Genomic DNA, 21,323 nt, shown 5'->3' with positions numbered 1-21,323 from the left:
ACATAAGAGGCCGAGCACACATAAAGTACATCTCCTCCAATCCCTGTAATGGGAGACTGACTGTTAGTTCAATCTTTTCAGAGGAGAAAATAAACAAGTAGGGCCACACATCACTGAGACATGATGATTATTGTAAATAGACTGTTTGTATTCATTCTAGTGTCCCATGTGGTCATATTAGGGAGGGGACCAACAAGCTGCTTCAGGCTATAACTACTCCTAAGATTGGATTGGCTTTCAAAACTCATGTTTGTTTGTTTTGAAGAGATTTTCATTAGGAAAAATTTGTGATTTAGTAAAGCACATAGAAACAATTATAGTAATAAGGTTCATTACCATCTTATTACCAGTTTATTACAAACATAAACAAATTGTTTGTATCCCACTCAATTCGCAATTCAAGCAACTGCTGTAAAAACATGTGTATATTGCTGATTGAGTATTTTGATATAAAATCTGTCAATCAAAGTATCCCCAGAGACTGAAAGCAGTGTAAAATGTAACTATCTAGTGTTTTCATTGAGGCAAATGCTGGCTAAATGGGAGTGGCGTGCTGTGTTCGGGGAGTAGCCCGATTTGTTCACACATTGTTCATCAACAGAGTCAAAGACTGAACCAAGCATCTATCTAGTGTTGTAAAGAAAATCTACCAATTCCACATTATTGGTTGACCGCACAAATTGATCAGATTTTGTCCCAAACCCCACTCTCCACTGATGGAACACTATAGCAGAATTCCAGGGAATACAATATCCTCATTGCTTTGTGCTACCTTCGCCAACTACTGTGCAAACTTGAGGAAAAACAACTTCTGAAAGAAACGAGAGGGTGGGGAGAAAACGAGCTGGACTTCTTATTATACACCTATTACAACGTTAGCTCTGTTTTACATTTTGTTTCGCAAGCTGAACAGGGGAAAGACGATTGTGCAGTCTGTCCCTGCCGGTCGCGTGGCTTCTTTGTGTACAGCAGCTGCCTCTAAATGCATGGGCAAACATCACCGCTTGGCGCAGATATCATAAACCTTGAGGACGAGCTTGGACATAGCTCAACCGTTATTTGGGTTTCAAAACTATGAAAAGCTTCTTCAACAAGTAGAAGAGGAATAACAAAACGTCGTATTTTATCCCTTACCTCTTCTTATCCCGCTTTCCATTTATTTGATTTACGGTCCCGATAAAGCTTGCCCGCCTCGCCGCCTTTCTCTCACTCTGTGCGCGTGGATTGTAAAAAGGTAGAAACAAATTGAGCTCTGTTCACAGTACAGCTGCGCTGTTGCCTGGTACATCATGGATGTACGGTTTTATCCGACTGCCGGAGGAAATCCTATTCCAGGAGACCCACCAAACCTGGATTTTTCCCACTGTTTGGGCTACTACAACTATAATAAGGTGAGCATTTGTGATCTACATTGTTTTGCGTACTTCTATCTTGTTTCTGCACACTGTATTCAAACCCCATTCCTCCTGAGTCCAGACAGTCTGATATAATGGCAAATGGTGTTGTACACGATTGGGAATGTTTTCTTTTAGAATTAATTAGGCTACTTCATCATCTAATCCTATTCTGCATTGGCATTACAAAGCTTTTATAAAATAGACATAATAACACAATAAGACAAGAGGTCGTTTTACCAGTGCATTACACACTTTTATCAATTAGGCAAGTTACCATCTTCATTTGGTGCTGGAGTTCTGCATGTCATAATGTTTACGCGTTGAAATGCTTTCTCATATAGCACATCTATCTCCCTGTTGGACGAAGTTTTGGTATCCTATCTCTTGCAGAGTAAGCTATTCATGCCAGGTGGCAGTGACACTGCTACTTTACGATGAGTGATCGACTTGATTACATGTGTGACAGAGCCTTTAAAAAGTGTCTTGATCCATAATAATTGAATCATTTAATGGGCAGTGTTTATAATTCCACCTGGAGCTTCTAGTCTACATCATCAATCAATCAACATGCAGTTCATGTGTTTTAGATTCCCTGAAGGCACATGATAAAGTGATGTCACTACCTATAGAGCTGGTCATATTTGAGGCCAATTCATGAATTGTGAAAGGTATTAATTATCCTTGAAGTGAGCAGGTTGTTTATGTTGATATCTGATGTCTGATTCAACTGCTGTTGTTTCAGATCGTGATCCCTTCTTTTGCTCACCGATAATATGTATCTTTTTACTGATGTGTTGCAATGTTTTGAAAAAAAAAATGTCATACTGTCCCTAGTAGGGTTATCCTATGTGAGATATCCTTACACAAACAGTCCCAGACTGACAGGTGGTTTGGTACACAATCAGCAGCAGATATTTGGTGGTTTTGTATCACAAGCACAAAGGAGTATTTGTTTTGAAAAGGATAATGGCTCTATTTGACAACATCTTCAGGATGTGGAAGCATGGTAAGCTGCCAAAAGAGAGAGACAGTCCATATCAAATGAGTTTCCAGACTTTTTCCCAGAACATCCTCTAAAACTGTTCTGAGAACCAGTAGAAAACATACTATAATCGTGTTCTGAGAACATTCTGAGACCAGAGCAGTGTTTGCGTCTGCTTAGCCAAATAGCCCAGGCTTGTTAAAGCGCCCAAGTGCAACCACATTTGTTTGACTGTCCTATAATAGATAAAGTGTGGTTTTGTGTTTGCTTGAAAACTCCCCGGGCCAAAGTTTGAGAAAGGAAATAGTATTTCTGTCAGGAATAGGCCAAAATGCAATTGTAGTCTGAGAGGGAGAGGAAATGAAGCACTCCCTCTGCAACATGTCACATCACAAACCACACATCACATGCCAATTCAGAAGCCTCTGCATGCTGAGTGGAAGGGAGATTTGCATGTGTTTGCATAATGCAAGGCACATCATCCCGAAACTGATTCGACCAAACTCATTGAGAGGAAACATTAGTCATCCAGACGATGTGTCAGGTTTTCAAGTTGTAGAGACTCAAATTAAATTGGGTTGATAACAGAGTTATTTATTATAGCTTTCATGTCAAGTTCCCACTCCAAGAAGCTTTAACAGTGCCTTGGTCAATGTCAATGGGTACTCAATGTGATGTATAAACAGTAACACCCTCTCAAAATATTGTCTGAGGAAATAATTCCGTTTTAATCACTTTCAAACATCACAGATTCTTTTAAATCTACAGAAACATCCAAAATGAGTGGCACAAACTTAATTAGGTATTACAGTCATCATGATTCATGACTAATGAATCCAGCCGTGATTTGGCAATGAGATGAAGGGGATATGTTAATATCATGTACTTTACAAGGGAACATGAGCTGCTAGTAATCTAGTAGAATTGAACCTCGAACCCTTGATGATAAATGTCATTAAGAGCTGATTTAAAGCACACTTCATATATGCTACCTATTATTCTATACCTTTTTAATATTTAATGGTGTGGATTGTGTTCAGGTGTATGACAGGGCAGTCTCAGCAGGGTGCCTTTGGTAAAGTGCTTTGATTTAAGCTGGGACACAAGGCAACTATGTTTAGGGGTATATACCCACAGGGACTCTTTTTAGCCACTGATTGGTTGGTAGTTGGTACTTCAGAAATTGTGTGCAGTCTTACATTACATTCAATTTATCTGGGATAATGACTTGGCTTTTACTGGCTCTTTGGTTTATACTGAGCACATGTGGTCTTAGTCAGTGAAATTTACAAGAAGCCCGGCTTCACTTGTGAAACCTTATGAATACACGCCTAGATTATTTCTGGTCATCAGGGTCTCTCCTTTTCTGTCTCAAAAGTTGAATCTTTTATATGTCCCCCTTGGTTTAAATGTGGGACAGTTGTGGTCTACATAACTGGGCAAACTCTTCAGATTGGACACTACTAAAGGCTATGAGCTTTTTTGGTATTTTCTCAACTGTACTGGTTTACATTTAGCATGTCTCAAAGTCAGGTTTGATTTGACTGTTTGATTGACTGAAATGCCTTTGTTCATGAGCGTGCCCCCCCCCTCCCCTGTTACTGGCACATTTATAGTCCTGTGTTATACTCCCCTGAAGTTTAATAATGTTTTAGATGTAATATACATTTCATTAGCTGCACTGGTAGAGGTAATTAGTTGGTTGTTACCAGATGTAAATGAGGAATGTGTTGCACCTGCAGCACTGTCACTACTACAGAGTTTCAGTTTGTGAAACTATTACTAATACTGCCAGTAAGTGATTATAAATTGTGGATGGCTATGTTCAGATCCAAAGTTTATGTAATATGCATTAACATTGTGTTAACTGTGATTGATATAATTTTTCCGCTTTTCCGTAGCCATACTTTTCTTTTGGTTTTAAAAGGTGTCATTGCGGAAGAGTGAATGATTGTCTTCCAATAATCCTTTCAATGACAACCGCTGTAAACAGGAAGTGTGTTTCACTGAGCAGGGTTGATAGTAACAGCTGATTGGCTCTGATGACAAATAGCCTCTGTGACTGTACCAAATGGATATGTTTCCTCTTATCCAAGGAAACGCTTATCAATGGATTATATTTCAACTTTGAGTTGTATCAACCACTTGTCTGTCATACGTAATAGACTACATACACTGTAAGAACAACACATGGGAAGTTATTCACAGCATAACACATGAGGCTGGAAGGCTGCAGCTGCAGTCGGCATACTCTAGGACTTTACTGAGCCTTTACATGAGTCATGTAGGTGAAACAAAAGCCTGATTGAGTATGGGTTGGATCCTATTGTCCCTTGAATATGTATAGGAAACAAAGCAGAAAGGACATAAATAGACTCAGAGATGCTACATTACAGTCCCTTCACACCAGAAAACCCTTGGGGCAATATTTCCCCATTGTCCCCTACAGCCAGATTGGCCTAGCCTCCCGTGGTCTTTGTTGTCCCGTCTGTGGAGTGGTAGTGAAGGGGTTAAGACGCTCTTCAAACACACAGTGGGCCGTGTGCATCTTGTCAGTGTACACAGCTGGTGCCATTTCACCACACACACATTGTAAACATATCCAAACACTACTAGGACTCTAAATCGCTGGTACCCCGAGAAGCTGCTTACTTTGCCGTTTTCTAAAGTTGATGGATGTAACCGAAGTTATATGTTTAAATGTTTAAATGTTTAGGAAGTGAAAAGCTGATGTGTTTCCTGGGCATTTTAATTGCAGCTTGTCAGAAGCCTAGTTCAACAGATTTATTAAAGAGCCAGTTTTCCATTTGAGAATGGGGAAATTTATTTTTAGCTCGCTCACTTGAAGTACAGTACTTGGAACCCCTGAGCTAATGGATGCTCTGTCCGAAAGTGAGTTACTCTGCAGATTCAGACAATTTCCCTAATTTCTATCTACATTATTTAAACTGATGTGTGTATGTGATTAACTATGTAGTGTTTACGTTTTTGTCCTAGCTCTGAACTTCTATCAGCTCAGTAAAGCTTCCTGCATGGAAGACACTAATAGTTGTTGCTATGGAAGCTGTGTCCGGACTGTGAGTCATATACTGTATATTAGAGGTGGCCTTGTGGTGGAACATTAGTAGATCATACTCTCTGCTTTCTATGGCTGCGCTGTAGATGATCTAAGCTATTACACGCATCATTCCTTGCAATGTGTACACACACACACACACACACACACACACACACACACACACACACACACACACACACACACACACACACACACACACACACACACAGGGAGTGCTCCTGTTTGTGTTTGTATGTCTCTGCGGTGTCCATTTTTAATCCAACCACCACCCAGTGCTCACGAATCCATTCCATCTCCTCTTCTCACATCACCATCATCAGCCAGCAGGCTGCATGTAGATAAGAGTTCACACAGTATTGCTACATTTGAAAATCCACACTAGCATACTATTTAGAATGAAATGATGTAATGGGCATGCACGGAAAGCGGTACCGATGCACCAAGTCTGGAACCAGAAGGACCCTGAACAGCTTCTACCTCCAAGCCATAAGACTGCTAAATAGTTAGTTAAATAGTTAACCAATAGCTACCCAGACTATTTGCATTGACCATTCGTGCACCAACTCTTCTGACTCATCATATACTGTACACTGCTGCTACTGTTTATTTTCTAACCTGTTGCTTAGTCACTTTATAGCTACCGATATGTACATATCTACTTCAATTACCTTGTACCCCTGCACAATGACTCAGTACTGGTACTTCCTGTATATAGCCATGTTATTACCTTGTGTATCTAATTTTCTATTATCATTGTTGAGAAGGGCCCATAAGTAAGCATTTCACTTGTTGTTTACCAAGCATGTGACAAATAAAATATGATTTGATTTTGGAATGTCAACACTAACCTACGACGTAGAACACATGCCCAATACATTGCTTCCTTTTAAGTAGTATGCTAGTTTGGACATGGGAACAGAGAGACTGTCTCAGAAGGTTCTGTTTTCTCTCTGGACAATCCAACAGCCGTGTCACTGTTACAGCTCCACAGCACTCAGATATAATAGACGGGTAGTAGCTCAGAGCTGAGGTGTCATGCTCGGTGTAGGGTTACGGTCATTTATCATGACACACCTGTAAGTGAATGAGAGAGAAAGGCCTCATTTAACCAGTATTGCTTAAACTGTCAAAGTTCTGAATCATTTAACAAAGGTACTGTACCCTGGAAACTTGAGCTGTAGCACGTCCTCTGCCTAAGGGTCCTAGATGGACTTTCTTTAGGCTTTAAAACCATAGCCAAACATTTGCCTGGCTACTCATCCACATCGCTCTGGCCAACTGATGTTTATTCTCCACGTTGAGTCTGGAATTGCCTCTATCTCCAACGATTTTGAGAATGTGAACACATTCTGTCTGTTCTGATTGGTCCCAGAAACCGATGGATTGGTCCAGAGCTGGCCTATATGATGACATCATTAACTTTGGTACTCTGATTGGTTATACTTGTTAGAGAATATCCCATCGCTAATTAATTTGTTCTGTACAACTACCCTCATTTTGAAGTCACACAAACTACAGTTTTAGACTAAATGTATGGAGCGATTGATAGAGCAGAAGAATTAAATTCAGGGTGAGTCGTTAGGCAAGCCTAACATGTCTCTTTATATCACACCAGGGTCTACTAACTCACCATGAGATCTTCTTTTTCCACCACGATAAACCGTCTCATCCTCTTTGTCTCGCTACATCTCTGACAGCATCAACCTCACTGACTTATTAAAGATAGAATCTGTTCACCCGAGCGCCATTGTTATTGTTTTTGTTTTGTCGACTAAACGGAGGTGAGCAGCATCCAAATGGAAATGAGCAGCGTGGTACAACACATTTCAGTACATCAGTGGAGGCTGCTAAGGGGAGGACAGCTCATAATAATATCTGGAACGAGAAAATGGAATGGCATCAAACACATGGAAACTATGTGTTTGATGTATTTGATACCATTCCACTGATTCCGCTCCAGCCATTACCACGAGCCCATCCTCCCCAATTAAGGTACCACCAAACTCCTGTCCAGTACATATTCTGCTATTCTATCGAAGCGTGCAGTGATGTTCGAGGCAAAACAACTGTGTTTGTTGTTTGCTGTAACTTCTGTGGTGTTATAATATCCCAAACGTACATGACAGCTTCACCATTAAGGATTCCATCTTTAAAGAGAGAGAATAAATGATTATGTGCCACAGAAACGGCTTTTACTGTGAATTAAGCAGTGGGACCAGTCAATCAGTTCTGGCTGGGTGATTCAATAAATTGTGTCCTATAAATTATTCGCATTGTAGTTAAGACACTTACATTTATTTTTAAAGCACTGTTGCAGTGAGACAGCCATCATATTTTTCATATAACTAATTTCTAATGCCTCGTAATGGGCTGACGGAGGACTGTATCAAAACATTTAACTGATCTCCCCTGGATTTAACCTTTAATACAACACAGATTGAATTAGTAGATAGATTAGAAATGTGATGTTTTACACAATCAAATATGCATGACCCCCTTCACTCAACATGTGAATAGGAGGTCCTGTCAAGAAAACGAGACTTAAAAGTTAAATTGTTTGAATTTTTGCCTGTGCTATTTTTCAGACCATCCCTTACTGTTCAGAATGGACGTATTTTCCTTCTCATCAAGGTATTGCTGACTGTTATTATGACGTTCATTTGCAGGGAAATGCGTTGTCGTGACTGTGAAATGTCACCTCATTAGTGAGCTATGTGCTGTAGGGACTGAGAGAGAGATATTACGTAGAAGGCAAAGGAGATTTATGTGCATCCAAAATGCCACCTAATTCCCTTTGCACTACTTTTGACCAGGGCCCTGGTAAACAATGTGCACTATATAGGGAATAGGGTGCAGTATCAGACGCAGCCATACTGTGGTGATTAGTCCAGCTATCCTTTGTTCAGCTGCCCATAGCGCCACCACGACCATGTAACATTCCCATAATGCTCAGTGTGTGTCACCACCAGGTCGTCCTTTAGGGAGAAGACAATGGCAGCAGGTGGGCAAATATCCATTAAACCTGCTGAACAAAGCACACAGAAAATGGAGTAATACAACAGCTATTTGAATGTTTAAATGGGAGACTGAAATGAACCACAGTAACAACGTACTGTTTTTCAATAGGTGATTTAATGTAACTTGGACCTATGCCTTGGTTACTGTAATACAGTAGTAAACAAATCATCTGTGTCATGTTTAGAACACACTGACTTTAACGGCTATGTTAATCTTCATTTCCAAACTGTTTTCTTACATTTTATTTTCCCAGCCAGTGCAGAGGTCCCCAAACCAACAGCTGGAGTCAGTGTTATGGAAATAGGGGAGCCATGTTGGCCTCAGAAGGTCATAGTCATTGATCGTAGATCGCCCCTCCCCCAACGTTATATATGTGGTAACAGGGTAAATGTTAAAATCTCACTCTGCTAATCCAATTTTACTGCAGCGTTAATAGTGTAGTATTTAAAGTCATCTTCACCTAATAAATAAACTTTAATAGTCTCCTCAAAAGCTAATATAAATTGGAAAAGCGCCATCACACTCTGGCAGATTTTAATTGGATCTTTTATAGACGTGCATTAGAATGATAAGAATATTCTATTGCAGAAAGTCTTTTGTTTTTCCTGGAAATGTAATTTGCCATAATTTATGTTAGAATTAAATGGTAGCAGAGATCTACAGTATATAGGCACTGTGCTGACATGTCCTTGTCTGTCTCTCTTCTCTGTGTAGGCCTAGCTCTGAGAGTTTTGAAAGAGCTGTTCTTGGGAGAATGTTTCTGTTTCTTGTAGAGGTCGACCGATTATGATTTTTCCAATGCCGATACTGATACCGATTATTGGAGGACCAAAAAACCCGATACCGATTAATCGGATGATATTTTGTATTTTTTATTTATAATAATGACAATAACAACAATACTGAATTAACATTTATTTTAACTTAATATAAAACATCAATAAAATCAATTTAGCCTCAAATAAATAATGAAACATATTCAATTTGGTTTAAATAATGAAAAATCAAAGTGTTGGAGAAGAAAGTAATATGTGCCATGTAAAATGTGCCGTGTAAAAAAGCTAACGTTTAAGTTCCTTGCTCAGAACATGAGAACATATGAAAGTTGGTGGTTCCTTTTAACATGAGACGTCAATATTCCAACGTAAGAGGTTTTAGGTTGTAGTTAATATAGTATTTATAGGACTATTTCTCTCTATACCATTTGTATTTCATACACCTTTGACTATTGGATGTTCTTATAGGATCTATAGTATTGCCAGTGTAACAGTATAGCTTCCGTCCCCCTCCTCGCCCCTACCTGGGCTCGAACCAGGAACACATCGACAACAGCCACACTCGAAGCATCGTTTCCCATCGCTCCACAAAAGCCACGGCCCTTGCAGCGCAAGGGGAATAACTACTCCAAATCTAAAAGCGAGTGATGTTTGAAACAGTATTAGAGCACACCCAGCTAACTAGCTAGCCATTTCACATCGGTTACACCAGCCATTAGGCTGATAGGCTTGAAGTCATAAACAGCGCTGTGCTTGCGAAGAGCTGCTGGCAAAACGCACGAAAGTGCAGTTTGAATGAATGATTACGGGCCTGCTGCTGCTCAGTCAGACTGCTCTATCAAATCAGACTTAATTATAACATAATAACACACAGAAATACGAACCTTTGGTCATTAATATGATCGAATCCGTAAACTATAATTTTGAAAACAAAACGTTTATTATTTCAGTGAAATACGGAACCGTTCGGTATTTTATCTAACGGGTGGCATCTCTATGTCTAAATATTCTTGTTACATTGCACAACCTTCAATGTATGTCATAATTACGTAAAATTCTGGCAAAATAGTTTGCAATGAGCCAGGCAGCCCAAACGGTTGCATATACCCTGACTCTGTGTGCAATGAACGCAAGAGAAATGACACAATTTCACCTGGTTAATATTGCCTGCTAAACTGGATTAGTAGTTATAACTAGTGATTATGATTGATTGTTTTTTATAAGATAAGTTTAATGCTAGCTAGCAATTTACCTTGGCTTCTACTGCATTCGCGTAACAGGCAGGCTACTCGTGGAGGGCAATGGTTAGAGCATTGGACTAGCTAACTGTGCGGTTGCAAGATTGGAACCCCTGAGCTGACAAGGTGAACATCTGTCGTTCTGCCCCTGAACAAGGCAGTTAACCCACAGTTCCTTGGCAGTCATTGAAAATAAGAATGTGTTCTTAACTGACTTGCCTAGATAAATAAAAGCTATAAAAAATGATTTTTAAAAAAAATTTTAATCGGAAATCGGTGCCCAAAAATACAGATTTCCGATTGTTATGAAAACTTGAAATCGGCCCTAATTAATCGTCCATTCCGATTAATCGGTCGACCTCTAGTTTCTTGTTGTTTATTTATGGGTTTAAATAGTTGATTGTGTCCATTGTTCTTTAACTGGATAGTAGTGCCTATTCATATATTGATCATTTATCCTCTCTGTCAGAAAGCATTCATCTCATATATGGATACTTAGTATTTATTTATTTGTGTACAAGTACACAATTCTAGTTACTACTCCTGCCTGTAGTACATAGCTCCATGGACACAATTTTCCAAAGCAATCAGTTCACAGTGATGCCTGGAATGTTTTTCTGAAAAAAAGTGCTTGATTGTACAACCCAAAACAATTCATCATTATGCCAACATATGAAATAAGACACATGGTGAGTGAGCCCCAATATCAAAACAGGGAAAGAGAAAAAGTGAGAGAGAAAAACAGATATTTTACTAAAACATCAAACTCTCTCTAACATATTCAATAACCATTAAGTTGTTGTCAGATTGTATCAGCCTATGGGGTGCACCATTACTCCCAATAAAATAACACGTCTGGCAACCACACAAATGCCTCTCACATATCCGCTCTGAACCCATCTTTTGATAAGTAACATACTCCCCCCGAGTAGCATTTCCCTATCTGTTCTCAATGTACCACACATTTACTGTAAATCACCATTTAGTTGGAGTGCAGATTTATATGAGTTAACTTTTATATATTGGAGAAAAGATAAAGACGTAGCGTTTTGTAGAAAGCACTAGCCTATGAATACATTTTTTTATCCACCAAGAAACATATGGTTTCTCTCATGCTCTGGCTTTCATACGCATATTAAAACTGGAAAGTGGTCTCTTTTCAGATGGTTTCCAAAAATTATACAGTGATTGCTTCATTGCTGATTTTTATTGGCCTCAGACGTACTGTCTTAAACAAAAAGCGTGCCTCCCCTTTCCCCTGCCTTAATTCAATGTTGCATTTAGGATGCACCAATAAAGGCCCAATAAGGGGACACTTTGCTGCTGGCCTCCATCTGGATCTCTGAAAGCAGTATTGATGTGGAGGGAGAAGACGCTGAAAAGTCATCCAGTAGTTGGTTAAGTTCTCTTTTGTTTCTTGGCAATCATTCTTGTGGGGTTTAGAGGTCGCTGGTTGCAACCTCTGATTGTTTGCAAAACTGATGAGTTGATGAGAGGGTTCCACAATGAATTTGTCTTATGAAGATTCCCCTAGTTCATTTGGGAAAGGAGCTGATATTTTAGGCTTTTTGTTTGAGCTCATCTCTTCAACATTGCAGTGGGACCCAGTGTACACATCCTCACAGGTGGCTATGGTGTGGGATGCCAGTGGTAGGAACCAGGCCAAGGAGAAAGAGGCCTCGGCATTGAGGAGTCCTTTAGTTTCCTTCTGAGACTACATGCTATTGAAAAGTCTTTCATATTCCATTCCTTTCTAGGAAAACGATCTAGTTTCTCTGACAATGGGCAATAACCCTGAACGTTCCTCTCTCCTCTTCGGAAGCTGTTACTCACATGTGTCTTTCCAGACACATGCAGATCCTGGAAAAGGAGCTTGCTCTCTTATTATTCTCACTCTTTTTCTCTCTTTCTATAATGGAGACACAGGTACGTTTTTCCTTCCTACCCGCTGATAAATGAGAAGTAGAAGCAGAATGCTAGCATTGTATCAGAGACATTACAGGCAGTTGATTAAAGCGTTAGTTGGGGAGTTAGCCAAGGTTAACAATCCATAATGAAACACTGTGAAAATAATGATACGCTGCATGGTTTTATGAAGGCTTGTGGCTGCTCAGCAGAGCTGCGTTGACCTTCAGCAGTTACACAAGCTAATCGTGGTGAACCTTTTGCACCCCTGTAGTTTCCAGCAGACTCAATTAGCTTGTAATATGCGTCTTCTAGGAGAGCAGCCTAGACCTTACAGAGTTTTGGTTTTGGGATTGGGATTGTTCTAGTGACATTACTGGTAATTCTAAGATAGCTCTTTTAGGTAGTATCATAAGTTGTTTGTCTGATGTACAGTGGCTTGCGAAAGTATTCACCCCCCTTGGCATTTTTCCTATTTTGTTGTCTTACTAATTGGAATCAAAATATATTTTTTTTTTTGGGGGGGGGGGTTGTTTCATTTGATTTACACAACATGCTTACCACTTTGAACATTCAAAATATTTTTTTTATGGTGAAACAAATAAGAAATAAGACAAAAAAACAGAAAACTGGAGCGTGCATAACTGTCTCTATCATCTTGGCACATCTAGCCACCGGGATTTTTGCCCATTCTTCAAGGCAAAACTGCTCCAGCTCCTTCAAGTTGGATGGGTTCCACTGGTGTACAGCAATCTTTAAGTCACACCACAGATTGTCAATTGGATTGAGGTCTGGGCTTTGACTAGGCCATTCCAAGACATTTAAATGTTTCCCCTTAAACCACTCGAGTGTTGCTTTAGCAGTATGCTTAGGGTCATTGTCCTGCTGGAAGGTGAACCTCCGTCCCAGTCTCAAATCTCTGGAAGACTGAAACAGGTTTTCCTCAAGATTTTCCTTGTATTTAGCGCCACCCATCATTCTTTCAATTCTGACCAGTTTCCCAGTCCCTGCCGATGAAAAACAGCCCCACAGCATGATGCTGCCACCACCGTAGTTCACTGAGGGGAATGAGTTCTCAAGGTGATGAGTGGTGTTGAGTTTGAGCGTTTTCCTTGATGGCCAAAAAGCTTTGCAGCTCCATCAGAGTTATCTTTGGTCTCTTTATTGCCTCTCTGATTAATGCCCTACTTGCCTGGTCTGTGAGTTTTGGTGGGCAGCCCTCTCTTGGCAGGTTTGTTGTGGTGCCACATTCTTTCCATTTTTGAATAATGGATTTAATGTTGCTCCGTGGAATGTTCAAAGTTTCTGATATTTTTGTATAACCCAGCTCTGATCTGTACTTCTCCACAACTTTGTCCCTGACCTGTTTGGAGAGCTACTTGGTCTTCATGGTGCCGCTTGCTTGGTGGTGCCCTTTGCTTAGTGGTGTTGCAGACTCTGGGGCCTTTCAGAACAGGTGTATATATACTGAGATCATGTGACCGATCATGTCACACTTAGATTGCACACAGGTGGACTTTATTTAACTAATTCTGTGACTTCTGAAGGTAATTGGTTGCACCAGATCTTATTTAGGGGCTTCATAGCAAAGGGGGTGAATACATATGCACCCACCACTTTTCCATTTTGTATAATTTTTTACAATTTCACTTCACCAATTTTGACTATTTTGTGTATATCCATTACATGAAATCCAAATAAAAAAAATAAATTACAGGTTGTATTGCAACAAAATTGGAAAATCGCCAAGGGGAATGAATACTTTTGCAAGGCACTGTGCACCAATACTTAGGGGTTTACCCTTGATACACCACACTTCCTTTTACATGGATGTGGCTGGCTTGAATGACAACAGTCATTTAAAATAATCAAGTATTTCTTTGTTTTCGTGGTTTGTTTTCAGTGAAGTCTATTAGAGTGCCATTGATTCTCCTGGAGAGAGCCAGAGATTGGTCACTGTCCAATGTCAGATCCTTTGTGTATGTTGAAAGCAGTTGTCTGGTGTTACAAAGGTCTCAACTTGTGATGTTGTTGAAACAGCAGCATATCTGTATGCTTTGGATAGTAGCTTGGATCATGTTCCTAATGCTTTATCCAGACCATTTGCTACTCAACAGGCCATGGTGCTAGCGGTCTAGCACCATTAGCTTTGATCACTGACTAATAAAGCGTTCTACTATCTAGGGATCCTGTTGCCACAAAACATTGAGGATGTCAGGTGATGTCATATTTTGATTGGACTGTAAGGGTAAGACATTCGTTCCTATTGGCTAATGACAACATTAGCCTGTTGCTGACATCATTGATTACACCTACTTCTCCTCCACAAACTATCCTCCAGATGCTAATAAGATATTTAAGAAATACTTAGCCTATATAGCGATTAACTATTGCTTCAAAAGATAATACATTTTCTCGGCCCAAATGTGTGAAATACCAGAAAAAAAGCATTGTTTACTGAGGCATGTTCCAAGCGAAGCTTCATTCATGTTTACCACCATCTGTGAGTGGTGAGTATTGTAATAAACTGTGGATAAAATGGAATTAAGATGGTCGTTAATGAGGCGATATGCTGAAGTTATACGGAGGAGTGTGAGTTACATATCTTTCTGTAATTACCTCAGTGATTGTCCGCTGCTTTGGCTCTTATCAGACATAAACTTGAAGCACATTCCTCTGTGTAATTGTGCTCGCCATTATTATTGCAATTACTGTAAGTTATTACTCATATTGTTCTCTGTTGGACTGGTAGTTTGCTAGTTACCAAATATGGACTCTAGGGTTGTGCAGTATCCAGGTTTTCATACCTTCATAACATTTCTGTAACCTTCCAAAAACATCTATTAATAATTTTTTTTGACACACAAAACTATTTAGGCAACAGGGATCTTCATCCAGGGGGAATTGAATGTCTCTGCTGTAACCAAGAAGCTTGATCTTGACATCTAGTGACTAACCAAATGCATAGCTGGAGCCCTGAGCTGGATATAATTTATTTGACACATCTTAGAATTCTTATAGTTATACTGAATTATAGTTGTAAGCAGAGGTGTAGCATGCACCCCTATAGCCACCACGAGGCAGGGGTGCCCCCACATTTCCACTTCACAATAACAGCACTTACAGTTGACCGGGGAAGCTCTAGCAGGGCAGAAATCTGACAACATTACTTTTTGGAAAGTTGGCATCTTATGATAGTGCCACGTTGAAAGTCACTGAGCTCTTCAGTAATCCCATTCTACGGCCAATGGTTGTCAAATGAGATTACGTGGATGTGTGCTCGATTTTATACACCTGTCAGCAACAGGTGTCGCTGAAATAGCCGAATCCACTAATTTGAAGGGGTGTCCACATACTTCTGTATACATACAGTGCCTTAGGAAAGTATTCAGACGTTTTCCACATTTTGTTACGTTACAGCCTTATTCCAAAATTGATTAAATTTGAAAAAATCCTCAGCAATCTACACACAATACTCTATAATGACAAAGGGAAAAAAGATGTTCATTTTTTTTTATGCAGATTTATAAAATATATAAAACAGAAAAACCTTATTTACAGAAGTATTCAAACCCTTTGCTATGAGACTCGAAATTGAGCTCAGGTCCTGTTTCCAATGATCATCCTTGAGATGTTTCTACAACTTGATTGGAGTCCACCTGTGGGAAATTGATTGGACATGATTTGGAAAGTCACACAGCTGTCTGTATAAGGTCCCACAGTTGACAGTGCACGTCAGAGCAAAAACCAAGTCATGAGGTCGAAGGATTTGTCCATAGACACAGATCTGTTGTATTGAGGCACAGATCTGGGGAAGGGTACCAAAACATTTCTGCAGCATTGAAGGTCCCCAAGAACACAGTGGCCTCCATTATTCGTAAATGGGAGAAATTTGGAACCACTAAGACTCCTTCTAGAGCTGACCACCTGGCCAAACTGAGCAATCAGGAGAGAAGGGCATTGGTCAGGGAGCTGACCAAGAACCTGATGGTCACTCTGACAGAGCTCTAGAGTTCCTCTGTGGAGATGGGAGAACCTTCCAGAAGGAAAACCATCTCTGCAGCACTCCACCAATCAGGCCTTTATGGTAGAATGGCCAGATGGAAGCCACTCCTCAGTAAAAGGCACATGACAGCCCGCTTGGAGTTTGCCAAAAGGCACCTAAGACTCTCAGACCATAAGAAAGAAAATGTTCTGGTCTGATGAAACCAAGATTGAACTCTTTGACCTGAATGCAAAGCGTCAGGTCTGGAGGAAACCTGGAACCATCCCTACGGTGAAGCATGGTGGTGGAAGCATCATGTTGTGGGGTTGTTTTTCAGCAGAAGGTACTGGGTTACCAGTCAGGATCGAGGCAAAGATGAACGGAGCAAAGTACAGAGAGGACCTTAATGAAGACCTGCTCCAGAGTGCTCAGGACCTCAGACTGGGCGAAGTTTCACTTTCCAACAGGACAACAACCCTAAGCACACAGCCAAGACAATGCAAGAGTGGCTTCGGGACAAGTCTCTGAATGTGCTTGAGTGGCAAAACCAGAGCCCGGACTTGAACCCGATCAAACATCTCTGGAGACCTGAAAATAGCTGTGCAGCAACGCTCCCCATCCAACCTGACAGAGCTTGAGAGGATCTTCAGAGAAGAATGGGAGAAACTCCCCAAATACAGATGTGCTAAGCTTGTAGCGTCATACCCAAGAATACTTATGTAAATGTGATATTTAAAACATGTCTAAAAACCTGTTTTTGTTTTGTCATTATGGGGTATTGTGTGTAGATTGATGAGGGAAAAAAATCAATTTAATCAATTTTAGAATAAGGCTGTAACAAAATGTTGAAAAAGTCAAGGGCGGGGGGGGGGGGGGGGGGGGGGTTGTGCTGTGGGCACCCCTGCCTCGTGGGGGCTGTAAAGTATAACTATAAGAAATCTAAGATGTGTCAAATAATAGTTTTTTTTTTAAATAATACCAACTGTATTTCAAAATACCCCAGTATATTGTGTAAACAGTATATCGCCCAAACCTAGTGGACTCACTCAAAGAATTAAAGCATTTTTCCAATTATTTACAGATGGGACAGGCTCAAAGAATTCAAGCATATTTACATTTTTTCTTTCCAGTTTATATATTTTTTTGCCTGAGGATAGTACATTCAGCATATGGACTAATGATTACTTACACAGCATCCAGGGGCTGCAGGTAGCCTAGTGGTTAGAGCATTTGGCCAGTAACTGAAAGGTTATTGGATCAAATCCTTAAACTGACAAGGTTGAAGTCTGTCATTCTTCCCCTGAACAAGGCAGTTGATCCACTGTTCCTCAGTAGGCTGTCATTGTAAATAAGACTTTGTTCTTAACTGAATTGCCTAGCTAAAGGTTAAACAACAAAAAATGCAGGATGTGTAATGTTTTCATAACATTAACACATTTTCCACCAGTGTCCACCACATACCAGGCCTGTTTATTCAATTCCAGGATCTCTTTCATTTTATGAACTAGCCTAATGTGCAGGGGGTTTCAGTTCACGTTAGCGGATCAAAGCACAAATTCCCTTTCTATGTTTTCCTCCAGCATGTCTAACTACAAACAAGCCCTCATACTTTCTGGTTGCAGTTTTATTTTGTTTACTCTAAACAGATGAAGAGGTCCGTGACACTCCAACATGAGAGTGGGCTGTGCTAATATCTCTCCAGGCTAAACGGAGGCCTGATAGAGCCATGATATTGAGGCTAAATCACAAGTGTGTGCACTCACATTAGCAGGCTACAGTTGGACAGCCACAAGGTTGAGTACTAATTGGTGTTTTTAAAAGCCAATCAGTTCCGCACGATGGCTGCTTAGTGCCGTCCAAAAGTGTCATTTTATTTAATCTGGGCATCAAAGTTTATCCAGCAATGGAGTGTCATAGCAAATACAGGCAGATTGTTTTTGGTTTAATTGTGAGAAGGCGGAGACTGGGAAACGATAGGACAGAAAGAGAGAGCCTTACGTTCAGACTCGCTGTTGTAGTGTATTGTGGGTATTGACATTTTCAGAGAGAATATATTTTTCACATGAGCTAATTAACAAATACGAGTAAATGCTCCATCTGCATATTCATCACCAGGCAGGGTCATCTCTCTCACAACACAACAGGCAAGCCTTAAGCAGGAAAAACAAAGTAGTACATAAATCAAAGGTTTTCTCTGGCAAGGCGGAACCCCCCGGGACCTACCTTGGTGATTCATTAGACTCCAGAAGGATCATGTTTTAAGTGGAGGTGAGCGAGTTCTGAATAACAATGACAAATCATGCATCAGAGCATTCGGTGCTTAGGGAACATAAAAGCAACATATCCCTTTTCCTAAAAGTGAATAAAATATTATTTGAGGGAAAGGATATTCACAGCACTATATCATATAAGTACAGTAGTTAACGTAATGGCTACTATTGCTGATTCTGGCAGAGTTTCCCAAATTGCGGTTGAGCATATTCCTTTCATAATTACCCACATGGGATTACAATTAATATATGCTCTTTATTAGGCTTCAGTGTGATGGCTTCACATGTTTTACTAATTTAAATTGTTGTCCTTTTTTGCATCTCGTCATATTTGACCACATAATTCTATTCACTTAACTCACCCCACATACAGTACTTGTGAGGAAACACTCATGATAATATATGATCAGTATCATGTTTCTCTTTTAATTATACAAACATGATGTTTCTCTGTAGAAAGTGATACTAACATAACTGAGAGAATATGCAGCACTCTATGTAAAGCTTGTAAGATAAAATACATCCAGAGTTTGTTACACAGGCTGTCAAACCACTGTGTGCTGACATAGAGGCTTTTAGAGCCCAGTCAGGCAGGCCGCTGGCTATTGTTGTTCCTGATCTTTGAATTCCTGGATCTGACAACTCTACACTGACCAGCGTAACCAGCACTGATGTCTGATGGTCTGTGGGTGAGAGAGAGCCAACAACAAATCTGAGGGTAACAAATCATCATATAAAAATTATATGGATTAAGGATATGGATTCAGATGATGCTAGTGAGAAAGAATCACTGAACTATAATATATCACAATTTGCGATGTGCCTGTTTAGAGAGGCCTTTACAAATGAGTAATACATTACGTAGAAAGCCTTGTGTAGCCGAGTTATAATAAGAAAGCCTTTTCCAGAGTATAAATCTGCTCAATTACAGACAGACAGGAGAGATATGCTGGAGCAACATTCCCATGGCTATTCAGTCACACTGAATATTCACACATGGCAGATTTGAATAAAGAGATCGGGATTATTATTTCTTCCCAGTGTGATGGTAGCCTCGTTTTCCAATACAGGCCTTTATTTGGATTTTGGGGACAGCATGATAGCAGTAATGCTCCCGATTTAATAAAAACTTTGAAATACAAGGAGCTAACAGTCAATACTGTTGGAGAGCTGATTTGGTCGATCTCTTCAGTTTACATGAATGAAGAGATGAATTATCTCTGTGTCCATTGAATCTGCCCCCCTCTCTGCAGGTAAATTGGCTGTCACTCTCTCTCTCTCTCCAAAAGAAAGTGGTGTTTTCTCTCCACCTGTCCAGCACAACTGTTTAAAAGCCTCTCACTCTCTGTGTCTTTAAAGAAGGACGTCTGTGAAGGATAGTGAGAAGGACAGTGTAGAGTAGATGAGATGTGGGCTGCTACAGTATGAAGGAGCTGCAGCTGCTCCCAGTAGACTCTATACTTACAGAGATGTGGAGAAACAGTTCAAACACAAGCTTAATGAAGACGAATGGAGAGGCATGTTGGTACACACATACACACACACAGTGGGGAAAGTGCTTGGGTTCTTTGTAGAACGTATGGTGGAACCCGGCCTTTGCTGAACTGTCTCGTTTATTTTGGTGCAGAAACTCACAGCGTGGTTCCCATTTACCCCTAACATAGAGGTCAAGGCTCAAATACAGCATATGTCACTGTCTGACCCCTTTATCATCTTCCTGGACTGTTAGAAATTGGATAAAACTGCTCTGAGGGAGCTGTGGTCAAAGGAGGAAGTCAATGGCTTATTTTGCTATAGACACTTAGCAGACCTTCCTGCCTCAGAGGTGGAGTAGTGTACAATATCACATGTGCAGTGTTATTTTTAAGCGTGGAAAAACAGATACTTTTTCCTGTAGTTGTTTAATACAAACTGTACACTACTTAATCTCTGAAGTCAACTTAATTGATACATTAAACTGCATTAAACTGTCCATTAAAGCACATCTACATTGCAATAAGTAGATCCTCATGTTCTAGAACACACTAACAATCTAATTGAACCATGATCTTAATGTAATGTATTTCACTTCATCTAGTATACTCAGTTGAAAGGGGTTGGATAGACTAATGACATTGCCATGACTCCCCTACTCTCCATTCCAGACCCAGATGCTAGTTTATGGTTGTAATGTACTGTATGCGCACATGACTGACTTTATGAGGGGGTGGCAGGGTAGCCTAGTGGTTAGAGCGTTGGACTAGTAACCGGAAGGTTGTGAGTTCAAACCCCCGAGCTGACAAGGTACAAATCTGTCGTTCTGCCCCTGAACAGGCAGTTAACCCACTGTTCCCAGGCCGTCATTGAAAATAAGAATTTGTTCTTAACTGACTTGCCTGGTTAAATAAAGGTAAAATAAAATAAATAAATAAATGAGTTATACCATTGGCTCATACATTAGTCGTAAAGGCAAACGCTTAGCCTCATATTATCCCGAGGGAAATCCACACTTCTAAGTGTCATTGCTGTATATGATTGGTCACATGCTTTTTACGTGTCAGCCTCACCAAGGATATTTTTGAGAGAGAGAAAATCACACAGACCAACAAAGAATTTGAAAACAAATAAAACATTGATAAACTCCCATATCTGTGCAATCATGGCAGCAAGGTTTGTGGCCCGTTGCCATGAGAA

At 40.2% G+C, this 21,323-nt stretch overlaps 1 protein-coding gene across 1 annotated transcript in view; it reads left to right on the top strand.

Moving 5' to 3' along the window:
- Positions 1-555: 555 nt before the first annotated feature.
- Positions 556-21,323, top strand: part of LOC110506738 (TOX high mobility group box family member 3) — a 63,734-nt gene continuing 42,966 nt past the window's right edge. Inside the window, exon 1 of the mRNA XM_021586571.3 lies at positions 556-1,391. Coding sequence (XP_021442246.3) covers positions 1,290-1,391 — 102 coding nt within the window. The 5' untranslated portion in view covers positions 556-1,289. The remainder of the gene's footprint in view (positions 1,392-21,323) is intronic.

The sequence above is a fragment of the Oncorhynchus mykiss genome, chromosome 26 (genome assembly GCF_057628025.1).
Source record: "Oncorhynchus mykiss isolate SJ-2025 chromosome 26, ASM5762802v1, whole genome shotgun sequence".
Classification (NCBI taxonomy): Eukaryota; Metazoa; Chordata; class Actinopteri; order Salmoniformes; family Salmonidae; genus Oncorhynchus; species Oncorhynchus mykiss.
The sequence above is the reverse complement of the archived record's forward strand: the minus strand, read 5'-3'. Positions and strand labels throughout refer to the sequence as shown.